This window comes from Tasmannia lanceolata, unplaced genomic scaffold (genome assembly GCF_043159265.1).
Source record: "Tasmannia lanceolata isolate RefF3 unplaced genomic scaffold, GAP_Taslan_0.1 ptg000018l, whole genome shotgun sequence".
In the NCBI taxonomy this organism is placed as follows: Eukaryota; Viridiplantae; Streptophyta; class Magnoliopsida; order Canellales; family Winteraceae; genus Tasmannia; species Tasmannia lanceolata.
The window spans coordinates 69,028,081-69,041,256 of NW_027518695.1; the positions used below are offsets into that span (position 1 = coordinate 69,028,081).

General features: G+C 43.0%; 1 protein-coding gene across 1 annotated transcript in view; it reads right to left on the bottom strand.

Moving 5' to 3' along the window:
* Nucleotides 1-3,901: 3,901 nt before the first annotated feature.
* LOC143850659 (CDT1-like protein a, chloroplastic) overlaps nt 3,902-13,176 on the bottom strand; it is a 49,467-nt gene continuing 40,192 nt past the window's right edge. Inside the window, exon 9 of the mRNA XM_077359882.1 lies at nt 3,902-4,310. Within this exon, the coding sequence (XP_077215997.1) occupies nt 4,253-4,310 (58 nt within the window). The 3' untranslated portion in view covers nt 3,902-4,252. The remainder of the gene's footprint in view (nt 4,311-13,176) is intronic.

Consider the following 13,176-nt stretch of genomic DNA (forward strand, 5'->3'; position numbering starts at 1 on the left):
GTTAGACCTTGTTGCAAGCACTTAAATTGCATGATGCACTTGTTATAAACTTTGGTATCAGTTGTTTAAAGTTAGACCTTGTCATATGCATTGCCGAAAGTAAAATTTAATTAGATTTCAAATCCTTATGTTGTTTTGCACTACTGAAATCCAAGTTACTGTTTAGGTTTCAGATCTCCGTATTATTCTTTGCCGTTGAATCTTAACTTATTATTAGACTCAGAGTTGTGTCACCATTAAAACCAGTTCACTCTTCAACATATTTTGGATTTCTGCATATGTAGCATAGTTAGTTTGTTTTACTATTGTGCATTGCTGAATTTCATATCATTTGCTTGGGGTAATTAAGAGCTCAGTTTTTTGCCACCTGTGTTATTGGATTATGTCTTAGATCCCATATTCCTGGTTGTTTGAACAATTACTTCTTTACTTACTCCTTGATAATTGACTTTAAGTAGAATTTTGAGCTTCAAATAACGTCTTAGTTTATGTTACCCCGTTAGAAAAGAGCTTGACCACAAGCTCGGCTCCATCATGATAGAAGGGGTATAGACCCAGTTCAGTGGGCAAGCAAGGATGTCATCCTTCAATACTTGGCCAAAGCAAATGTGATGCCGGTGCCGGAAACAAACACATTGCTCTCTCTATATCAAGCCCTTAATCCAAGACCTGTCACTTATACGAACTCGGCCACGTCTACCCTATAATTCCCACCACTAACTAAGCATAGGAGATTGTGTATCATGGTTGTCCCTGTCTCTATTCATCTTTATTATGTCACTCTCCATGCAAATCACAGGTCTCTGTCAGCTCTAGAAATGGGTCCTGATAGATAATCTCTGCTACAGCAATGTGTCCCTCTGTCCTCTTCAAGAGCTAAACCATCCTCCGCAATCCCATCCAATTCAACATCTTCTGCCTCTGCCATGGTCATAAAATCCTCATCAACCTGATCTATCATATATAGAGAAGGTCTTCTATAATGCACTCCTCCTCATCAATGTTAACCCCTATAAGATCACGTGTAGTATGATCCTCTAGCCAGTCATCTCCTATCTCAGCCTCCATCTGCTCAATAGGCCCATCCTGACCATCGATGCACTGTCTACATTGGTACAGGGTCTCTCAGTCAAAAGATACTGATGGTCGTCAATCTAGGCGGTCCTCTATCGAAGTAAGCTCCAAATAAACCCCTATTTGATCACTCAACTTGACCTGATCATCCAATGCCTCAATAGTGAACTCTGTCATATGCTCAGTCTCTATGCGAAGCTCGGATGACTGCTCATTCATCTCCACAACGCAATCAGCTTGATCCTATGTCCGCTCAGTCAATATCTCCTCACGTGGCTTGTCAACGAGAATTACCTCTGCAGCATAAATACCGATCTTAACCTCATCCTCAGAGGTGTTGTTATCCGTGTGATCTACAGTCAGAGGTAATGCTCATCATGAGAGTCACTATGCATCGAATAGCTGAAATAAGACTCTAGTAGACTATCCTCCCTGTTGGACGAACAAAGCACCAACTTCCGTCGTCCATTGAATAAAGTATTTGAGTTCTTCCTTTCGTCATAGAGAACGCCTCGATCATATTGCCAATATCTGCCCAGGAATACATGGCAGGTATCTATTGGTATTATATCAAACCACGCCGAGTCCTATTACTTATCTCCCATAGAAAACGTCACTAACGATCGCTCAATAACTCATACTGCTGCCTCTACTCAGCCAGGCCATCTCGTATGGCTCAGGGTGAGGCTCGTGCTTTAAACCAAGCTTCTGAGTAGCTTCTTGGGAGCTCATACCGGCGCAACTGCCGGCATCTATTATCAAGGTGCAAACTTTTCTGTGGATGGTACATTTGGAAGAGAACATGTTATGCCTCATCCTATGCATTTTGTTCCCCATACTATGAAAAAGTGTCTGCTGTCCCATGCTCATCAAACAGAGGGTAAAAGGAATTTTCCCTCAACCATGCTCCTGTTGTCAAGCACAATTTTGCTGCTATAGCTTTTGGTTCAACTGAAACACCGAGATAATGATACAGACTGTACAAAAGTAAGCTGCCATTGCTGACCTCAGAACGTTGCTACAAGATCTAGAGAATCTCCACAAATTCTAACTAACAGTACCTGTTCCCCTAAAGATATACTAATCAGTCATGATTCTCTACCATGTTTGTGTTGGCAACCCCTAGCAACCAGAGACACACGCACACTCTGAATCCTCGGTTCAAGAATGTTCTGGTCTGAAACACAACTTTTCTGGTTCAGTTTAGCACAACCCAATGAGATAATTGAGCTGCACCCGCTGTCTTCCATTCATGCTTCTGCATGTAATCATTTGCTAACCACGCCATTGCCTCCAAGGACAAAATCTCAGTGAGATCTCTTTAGCCTTTTCACTGAAGTGAAATTAATGATTAAAACTCACCAAACAAGCTAAAGTTATAAATGACAAAATTAACACAGACAATTTCGTTTATCATTCCAAAAAAAAAAAAAAAAAAAAAAAACACGGACAATTTCGTTTGACGTTTGCCGAAGTAAACATGCTTGAGATCTCTACCAGTAGCTTAATAAAATATGTTCACAGAAACTTTGAACTTTTTCCACTGAAGACTCAAATTCAAACTATTGCTATGGTTTGTTCTTGAATCTAGTTGTGGTCAATTGGAAACTGTAGCGGCAATTCAATTCAGGAACATACTAAACCATAAAATCCAGAGACCTGAACAGATTCGGCTCCAACAGTCCATTTGTGTTCTTGACAATTTGAAAAAATTGGCTTGAATCCTTCCACATCAGCTTGGAATCATGGATTTGTTCGGGTATGTATACCGTGCACAACTCCATAGTGCTGCAACATTCAAAAGAACCACCAAATCTGGACGATTTTTACAACCAATAGTCTCTTTGTGATTGTCAATAGAACTGAATGACTTTGGAACCAAACAACTCCCATTTTGAATTGCAAAACTGTGAATTTGAGCAACTTCTATTTCTCCTTCACCATTTCTCTTCCAAATCAGAACTCAATTGAAGTAACCATAGAACTAAGAATAACAAGCAGTGAGAACATAATGAAAATGATGCTTTCATGAATATCAAGTGGACAAAGGGAGAAAGACAATAAGTTGCAGTCCAAATTGATGGGAAATAGCTGGAGGAACTCACAATTGGTAGGAAAACGATCAAAATACTAGGGAAGAAAACCTGAATGAAGCAAAAATCGTTGGAATTTTGGAGGATTTCAATAAAATGGCGTAAAACAAAAAAAAATGAAGAATAAAAGGGAGAAAATGAAGCAATTTTGTGGATTTCAATAGAAAGGGATAAAAAAAAATTTAAGAATAAAAGGGGGAAAACAAAGCAATTTTATGGAGTTCAATAAAAAGGGAGAAAAAAACGAAAATGAAGGGGAAAACGCACATGGCAGTTCTTTTTTGAGTTTAGGGTTTCAAAAATTGCAATTGGTCATGTACTTCACGAAGTAATTTGAAGAAATTGATGAATCTACAAGCAAACAACAAATTGAAACTTGAACTTTCCAGCAATTGGAAGAAATTGAAGAAAATTTCAAAAATGGAGATAAATAGAAGAGAAAATCTAGGGGAAATTGGGGATTTATTTTTTCAGAAAACTGCAGTGTTACATTTACATGAAATTCATACAGGAACTATGAGAATTCAATGAAGATGGCATCAAACAACAGTCCGCAAACCGAATTTTTAAAAATTAATGAAGATCAAGCGAAATTTGAAGCCTCGGATTGCAGAGAAATGAGAATTTCTTCCGGATCACAGCTATCTTGTTCTGAATTTCCATTTTCACAAACCTTCAATTAGGATTTACAATGTATTTCAAAAGATAAAACACTAACCACTATCATGAACATATTTCTTTCTGCAATGAAATTTTGGTATTAATAAGCAAGATGGCAAGAAATGGGCATTTACAAGGAATCAGCCCAAAACTTAAAAACTCGAGCCTCTTTTACATAACATAGATAGGCATCCTCAAGGGCATGTAATTATCAGTTCAATGATGGGCAGAGGCAGTATGTATACAAGGCAGCCCCTTTGCAGGGACTAAAACATGAGACCAGTAATCACTGGCCATGAATGTTTTGGCTAATTTTCTACTAAACGCAGCCATACTTTGTGTATTTGCCCACGAATTAGGCCATCTAGAAAACTTGGAGCCATGAAAGGGAACAAAGTTGCAGAATAGAGTTGAAGGATTCTCTTTTACTCAGCTTCTGCAAGTTTTGCATGTAGGGACATAGGGCTTGACATCTTATTGATCCTGCAAAAACCCACAGGACATACTATTAATCAACAATTTTTTATTTTTTTTTGAATGGCAATAATCAATCAACTAATTTTAACTGTATAATATCTAAAACTTATCCTTAAACATCAATTCAAATGCAGCAAATAAATCTATTCCATGTCAAAAAATATTGACTCCCACAGAATAACACAACCCTTTTGGCCTACAGAACTGCACAATGTTATTCAGAATTGCTTCACAGAAATGTCATGGCCATTTTTTGCATGAACTTGATTCCCTGGGTTAAGCTCCTATGATTCATTCTTGTTTGCCCAATTTTGTAAAGGCCTTCGCCATTACAAGCCGGGATGAGACAGTCGAGACAATACAATCTGTGATGAAATCATACGGCTATGCCAGGGCGAGCAGTGCTGCTGCTCGGCAGTCACCCGCTTTGATCCTGCCTTATTAGTCATCCGTAGAGCTAAAGGGAATTTTATTAAGCCTTAAGCCATTCCCACACACCGACCAGGGTGGGTGTTCAGTAACTCCTATTTTCTTTTGAACCTTCAGCTATGCAGTGAAGACTACCATTGGTCCAGGGAAGGCGGCAAGGTTCGCTCCAAAGAATACACAAGCCGCTGGAAAATCTCCCACAGCAAACAATACACAAGCCGATGGAGGATGGAAGGTTCGCTCCAAAGAATCGGTGGATTGATGCTCCATACAAAAGACATGATGAAAACATTGTGGCTGACAGATGTGCCGGCGGTGGAAATGGAACGCGTTTTGGCCTCAGAAGCCGAAACGATGAAAAAAGGAAAGCCGTGGAAGAGATATTTAGGAGCAAAAAATCAGTTCTACCGGGCGATTGGATCTGTAAGGGGTGTGGATACCACAACTTTAAGAGGAGGGACTGGTGTTGGGAATGCAATCGGATAAGAGTTGACATTTTGAAACCGATGAAGCGCGAAGAGCAAGTTGAAGAGCACGGCGATATGACCTGGCCTGAAGAAGGCTCTATTGATGTATGCAACGAAGGTGAAATCCCTATCATCATCATCAACGGAAAAGAAGTGGTAAAGAGAAAGGAACTCCTAAAAACTATTCTGATTGGGAAAGTAAAAATGGAAAAATGGTCTATCGACGAAGCCTGGAGTTGGGGAAAATGGTTCTGGAATCTGGAAATGCTACCAGCTCCATTTGCACTTAATGCTAATGAGATTCTATTCTGCTTTGAATCGGAAGCTCAAGCAAAGTCAATATTATATAAAGGTGCCCAAGCCTATGGTAGTTTTCTTCTCTCCCTTTCTCCTTGGCACCCGGCAACTCAGACGGGTGCAAAGGCGATTTGGATTCGATTTTATGGAGTTCCACTACATGCGTGGGCTGCTTCCACCGTTAAGGCTTTGGGCGGAATTTTTGGGAACGTAATTGAAACTCGCTGTGAAAATAATCCTCATGCAATGGAATACATGTCCGCAAAGGTTTTTACAACTGAAAGGTCTTTTATCCGATCCTTCGTTCGGCTAAAGGTGGAGAATCGGTGGTATACTGTTGGTGTGGTAGGAGAACACGATGACAATCTCTATACTGGTGCCATGCCATATAACAACAGCGCGAATCACTACCCTTTTGAGGTGAAAGAAAGCATCGGAAGAAAGGATGTGTTGAAAAAGAATTTGGACTACGGTGGTCGAAAAAAAAACGAAGAGTTCATCGGCCGTACAACCTCCGCTGGCGATGTATGGAGGAAGAAAGGCGATTACCCGTTGATCAATTTTGAATCTCAATCGAACGGTGGATCTCAGCATGCAAAGTCTGATTGGATGGAGGAAAGAAGGAGAAAAGGAAAAGAAGTACTCACTGTTGATTCCGATCTAGAGTTGGATGATGCTAATCCGACCTTTCATTTCAATTTTGGTGATAAGGAAAAATTGGTGGAAAGTTCGAGGGCGGTAAAATATCGCTTTCTGAAACGAACACGCTGTGAAAATCGATTGGAGGAACCTGACCGCTATGATGAGCCAGGTAGAAATACTGGAACTGCGGATTACAAACCATTGGGTGCAATCAACCACAACGGTGCAGGGACTCGAAGCCGAACAGATAACTATGAAGTGGACAGATGGAGGGACTCAAAAAAGGGCGGTAAATTAATCATCCAAAAAAACAGCCTCGAAATGCTGAAAGGGGCAATTTGGTCAATAACAACCATTTCTGTGGGCAAGCTGTCAAGCAAGATAAAAGGAATGGCTACGTGAAGGAGAAGCCTGACAATCTTGGGCAGCTGGAGAAACATCGAGAAGCAAACCCTGACCGTCTGAACCTGGGTGGCATGCGGGCTGCCAGGTGGGGCCAACAGTGGAAAGGAAAGGTGAAACAGGGGTCTATGAGATTAAATGTTGGTAACCAAAATTTTCTTCTTTCACCCAAAAACCGAAGAATTTCCATGGGGAGAAGACCCGTTCACCGTTCTCCAGCAAGAGAATCCCGCTCGTTGGATCATCTCATATGGACCCTGGTTGATCGTGCTTTGAGACGGGGACATCTGAGATCGAAAGGTAGCTGGAGGAAAAATGGGGGATCATCGTCTTATGATAAGGATGAGGTTCTTCAGGAGTATGTGGCTCACAAACAGAGGACCATCTCAAAAAAAAACACTGAATCGAAGGTGGGCGCTTCTGAGAAAGAGACGGATTTGGCTCAGCCCGGTCAGACAATAGGATCACTGAATCCAAATGGAAATCTGCCCTCTTTGGACAAAGAAATGGATAGTGAGGGATCTCTGAATGTTTTGATGAGGGTGGATCCTAACAAATCACAGGTTGGGGAGGAGGCTCTTATGACATTGAAAATTCCTGGGGAGAAACTCAAAACTGTTGAAGGTGTGTTGTCGTCTCCTACTCGATTACCACTCTGTTTCTCGGGCGTGGTGGGCGACAAGATCTGTGGAGATGACGGTACGGAAAAGCACCTTGCTGGTCTATCATCATGTCCTACGGAAAGTGTGGACAAGGGGAACCCAATGGAGATCAGGGGGGGTAATTGTGGGGGGTCGCTGAATGAAAACATGTTGGGTGGCGATACGTATCACTTCCCCTTGATTCCGGTTGACGAAGCGGGGACAGAGAAGGTTTCTCAGGAGTCCTCGGCGGGTGTGGACTCTATGGAAATTGAGATACTAAACAAAATCAATGATTGCTTAAAGGATGTAGAGGACGGGGTCTCATCTGAGTCAGCGAGCAATACGGACAATGTTGATGCCCTGCTGAACATGGGTCGTGATTTCGGAATCCTGCTTGAAGAGAATGTTTCCAAGATTAAGGAGATGGCAGAGGAGATTGATAATCGGGAAGGAAAGAATAAAGCATCAGCCATGAAAGGGGGGAGGGATCGAGGGAACTAAGGCGCCTTCAATAAGGGCTTTGGGGTGAGGGTGCTGGAATTTCTCGACGTTACAAATGAAGGTTATTTTCTGGAACATAAGAGGGCTGGGTTCGGATAGAAATAAACTGGCCGTCAAAGATCTCTGCCTTGTTAGAAAACCGGACATTATAGCAATTATTGAATCCAAAATTGAAGGGGTCACTGAACAGCTGATTGATGATATCTGGGGAAGATCAAACCGAAGGTGGGAGGCAAAGGATTCCAGGGGATCGTCTGGAGGAATAATCATAATATGGAGGGACAATATTTTCGATAGATTGGATTCTGTTATCAATGAACATTCCATTTCGATCAGGTTCAGGTGCAGGGCAAAGGGGTGTCAATGGCTGATGACCACGGTTTACGGTCCATCTAGGGCAAGAGAAAGAAGGCTCCTATGGCCGGAACTTATGAGTATCCGGGATCAGTGGCAGGGGGCATGGCTCATTGGCGGGGATTTTAATACGGTCAGATTCCCTTCGGAGAAAAGCAGGGGAGGCTCGATTACAACCAGTATGAGGCGTCTCAAACTTCATTCAAGAAAGCGAGCTGGTGGACCTTCCTCTCGAAGGTGCAAAGTTCACATGGACTAACAACCAGGAGTCGCTGGTATTAAGCAGATTGGACAGGATTTTGATATCTAAGGAATGGGATGAGGAGTTCCCACGGATCTGTCAGCGAGCTCTTCCAAGGCCCATATCAGATCACAATCCTGTGATGATTTTATTGAAGGAGTTTAATGGCAGACCGAAACCTTTTCGTTTTGACATGGGCTTATGTGATGTGGAGGCTGTCAATTCCAAAATCCCGGAATGGTGGAACGCTGCACAGGAGGGAGGTTGGAAAGGTATTGAAGTTTGTCAAAGATTAAAAGTTCTCAAGACACAGATTAAAGAGTGGGCGAAACATGCTAGGGAGGAAAGAGACTTCGGGAAGGGAGAGGTGCTGTCTAAACTGGACCACCTGGAATATAAGGAGTCTGAATCAATCTTGGATGAGGAGGACAGACAGGCTCGTGTGGAGTTGATGGCTGAGTATGAGGAGATCATTCGCAGGGAGGAGATTAGTTGGAGGCAGAAATCTAGAGTCACCTAGCTTAAGGAAGGGGATAAGAACACCAAGTTTTTTCACCGGATGGCCTCTTTGCGGAGGAGGGTTATGCAATTAACTGTGTATCAGTGAACGGAAGCCTACTGGAGGAGGAGGAGGCCATTCGAAGCCACATAGTGAACTACTACCAAAATCTGTACTCCTCACAGGTTAGTTGGCGCTCTAAGCTAGCGGGTCTTAATTTCAAAGGATATCTGGGGATCGGGGGAGATGGCTGGAAAGACCTTTTTCCGCTGAGGAGATTGAAGCGGTGTTGAAATCCATGAGGAAAGACAAAGCGCCAGGACCTAATGGCTTCCCTATGGCTTTTTATGAGCGACATTGGGAAACTTTCAAAACGGAAATCCTGGCATTCTTCAATGAGTTCCATGAAAGAGGGACTCTGAACCGTGCCATCAACACAACCTTTATCTCACTTATCCCGAAAATTGATGGAGCCGTAGAGATTAAAGATTACCGGCCAATCAGTTTGGTGCATGGGGTCTACAAAATCCTAGCAAAAGTGTTGGCAGGAAGGCTTAAACTGGTGATGGGAGAGATTATATCAAGATTCCAAGGGGCCTTTGTGAATAAGAGGCAAATTTTGGATGGTGTACTTATAGCTAATGAAATCCTTGATTCAACGAAGCGCGATGGAGGCAGCGGGCTTATCTTTAAGGTGGATATTGAAAAGGCGTACGACCATGTGGACTGGGGCGTTCTTGATTATATCATGGAGCGTATGGGGTTCGGTTCAAAATGGAGGAAATGGATGTCTGCTTGCATATCTTCGGCCACTTTCTCCTTACTTATCAACGGATCGCCGGAAGGTTTTTTCAATGCATCTAGGGGCATTCGACAAGGGGATCCACTCTCGCCATATTTGTTTATCATAGTGGCTGAAGTTCTGAATAGCCTGTTTGCAATGGCTGTTGAAAAGAGGTATGTGGAGGGGCTAAAAGTGGCTGAGAACTCACCGGGTGTATCTCATCTGCAATTTGCGGATGACACGCTGGTCTTCATCCGGAATAACGCAATGCAGGTCTCCAATATAAAACTTATATTCAGATGGTTTGAGATCTGTACAGGCTTGAAAATTAACATGTACAAGAGTACATTAGCAGGGATCAACGTTGAGTATGGCCGTGTATCGAGACTTGCCGCAGTACTGGGTTGTGCAGCTTCTTCACTACCAATTTCCCATCTGGGGCTGCCGTTGGGATCCGGAATCCCGACAAAATCACAGTGGGATCCGGTGGTGGTGAGGATCGAAAAGAAACTAGCATTGTGGAAGAGGAAATATTTGTCGTTTGGCGGGAGGATTACTTTGATCAAGGCTGCGTTGGCAAACATACCGGTTTACTATATGTCGTTATTCAAGATTCCGGCTTCAATTGCAGCAAAAATCGAGAAAATGCAAAGGGATTTCTTGTGGGAAGGTGTGGAAAGCGACAAGAAACTCAAACATCTTCTCAATTGGGATACGGTTTGCAGATCAAAACGTAACGGTGGACTTGGGATTGGGAAGCTGCGATTAAGAAATAAATCACTGTTGGGAAAATGGCTGTGGCGTTTCGGATCGGAAAAAGATGCGCTGTGGCAGAATATCATAGGGAGCAAGTACGGTAAGGGATGGGGGGACTGGATATGTAGGGATCCATCGCGCGGCAAAGGATCGAGGGCCTGGAAATCAATATGTTCTGTGAAAAACCAATTTCTGCCTCTCATTCGTTTCAAGGTGGGTCAGGGGGCGAATGTTCAATTCTGGCAAGATCTCTGGATTGGGACACAAAAGCTCATGGATAGATTCCCGGACCTATTCAGGTTGGCCCGTAACAACCTTGCATCTGTGCAAGACAACTGCAATAGAAGGGCAGGGACTGATAGCTTGGTGTGGGATGTTAAGCTACGGAGGAATCTGAAAGAAGAGGAGATCAATAATTACACCTCCCTCCTTCAATTATTGGAGGGTTGTTACATATCCTGAAATTCTGATGATTCAATTGTCTGGCAGCCAGAAGCGGAAGGTGAGTTCACGGTTCGTTCATTCCTACAACAAATGAACAATGAGGTAGGGGCTGAATCTCAGCAACATTGCATAGGTGAAGCATTATGGAAACCTCTTCCGATGGCCATTACTTGGTACATTTGGAAGGAACGGAACAACCGCATCTTCGATGACAAGGCGAGGCATTGGAGGCACATTACTCTGGAAATCAGATTAGCCCTTATCTCCTGGGCAAAGGCGAACGGAAGCATTCCATACTCTACTGGTCTGGCATTGAAAAATTGGCATGTGATGGCGCACGAAAGGCTACCTCGGAGGGAGATAACACCGATATGGGTTGCACCGGGGGAGGGATGGCTAAAACTTAATTTTGACGGCAGTTCCCAAGGCAATCCTGGACCTGCTAGTTTTGGGGGTTTGATTCGCGATTCATCTGGGAGAACTATACTGTCATATTCCGGACCCGCAGGGATTTGCGATTCGAACGAAGCCGAGGCTAGGGGTCTGCTTTTCGAACTCAGATGGTACTTCTCTCATAACTTTGGGCCTTTAATGGTGGAGGGGGATTCCTCTAATGTCTTAGCATGGGCGACCAATAACGGTGGAGGGCCATGGAGATTACATAATATCCTTGATGAAATCCGGGACCTTGTAAGGGCCATTCGCCCTACTCTCACACATCGTAGGAGAACTGCCAACTCCTCGGCAGACACGCTGGCAAAAGAGGGTGTCATCTTAATGTCTGTCATTGTAATATTTTCAGAGGCTATGACCTTGCGTTGATCTGCTGTATAGCTTAAAACACCTTTGTACTGGGACATCTTGTCCCCTCTCTTCTTTTTAATAATATTTCTGTTATCTTTCAAAAAAAAATTAGAAAGAGAAGAGAGATTGCTTGCGCGCTTCGTCAAGTGAGTATTTAGAGGAATTTGAGAATGGTCTTGAGAGCAGCCAAGACTTCTTTCTCTTATTATACGATTTACCAAATTCAACTGACTTCCTTCCCTCTTTCCCGTCTACTTATTCTACTATTGATCATGTCCGATCTCCTTACTAGAGGCGGAAATCGTCCTCATGCGAATCTAAGCTGAAGGTAAAGAATCGTCCGATCTTATTTATTCAATTTCGAGTTAGCGTCGAAAACAGCTTATTCGAGAACAGCAAGAGGGCATTCGAGAGCAGCTACTTCTATTCCTTCTGTGGCATTTGTCCCTGAGACTAGTGCTACTCCCTGCCTTGCTTCCTTTGTATTCATCCCATCTGAGATCGAATGAGGGTAATTCTTTATACGATCATATCTGCAGCGCTTACTGATTCAATCACAGCAGAAAAGATCACAGCGGATACGCATTCAATTGCAAACAGAACACTGGTTACTGATTAACGTCCGACAACAGCTCTTATTCCAATGTCTACTCCTATTAGTGCACCGGCGGTTATTCATCTGCACCTGAAAGGGATTCGTGAGCAAGAGCTTATTTGATTTAAGCTTCAACAAAAGCAATTTTCTCTCCTGCGGATCTTCCTCCAACAGAATCATTGGCATCGGATCTAACTCAACTCTCTCCCTTTCCGGCTTAGCCTACCTTATCTTCTATCCCCCTGGTCGTATTCAAAGGATCTCTCAAGAGTGAAAATATCTCTCCCCTTCTTCTGGCATCACAGCCTATTCTATTCTCTATTCTCTACCAGCTTCTGAAACAAGATCGGATTGGTGAACAAGATGCTCCCTCTCCTCGGCTCACTTCACTACCTTTAGAAAAAACAGTTCCAGCAGAAGGCGATGAAGACTCTCGGATGGCACTTGCTTTCCTAACTGTAACGAGATCTTCTTCTTTATATTATAATAGTGACTCTTCTTCACATAAAACCATTCATTCAGAGTCGACAACTGCAGATAGGCCCCTCCCCAATGCTCTTATTCCTACTTGCGGATTCTCTCCATCTAGGAAAGAAAGCCTTAATTAAGGCCCTTTCTTTCGGGCGATGATTCGATTCTTCTTAGCTTGACCATTCGATTATGGTTCTTTCGATCGATAAAGAGAAAGATAACTCTTATTCATCCGGAAGTGACTGAACTAGCCTTTGGGCTTAAAAAAGCGCTTTGTTATCTTTCTTTTTTTATTTTAGCCCGAAAAGCAAATCTTTTTGTTATCGCTGATCCTAGTTCTTCGTTCAGACCTTGAAAAACTGACTTTGTGCCATTCTTTAGTACCTCCTTCGAGTTGCTGAATCCCTTGTTGAGTCTCTTCTAGCCTCAGTAGATGCTGCTTATCCTAGACCAGTGGCTTAAGTCTAAGCTTACTGCTATGCTTTTGATGCCTCCGTTCGAGCTTTCTTGCCTTCCTATGATGTGGCGGATGAAACAGCATA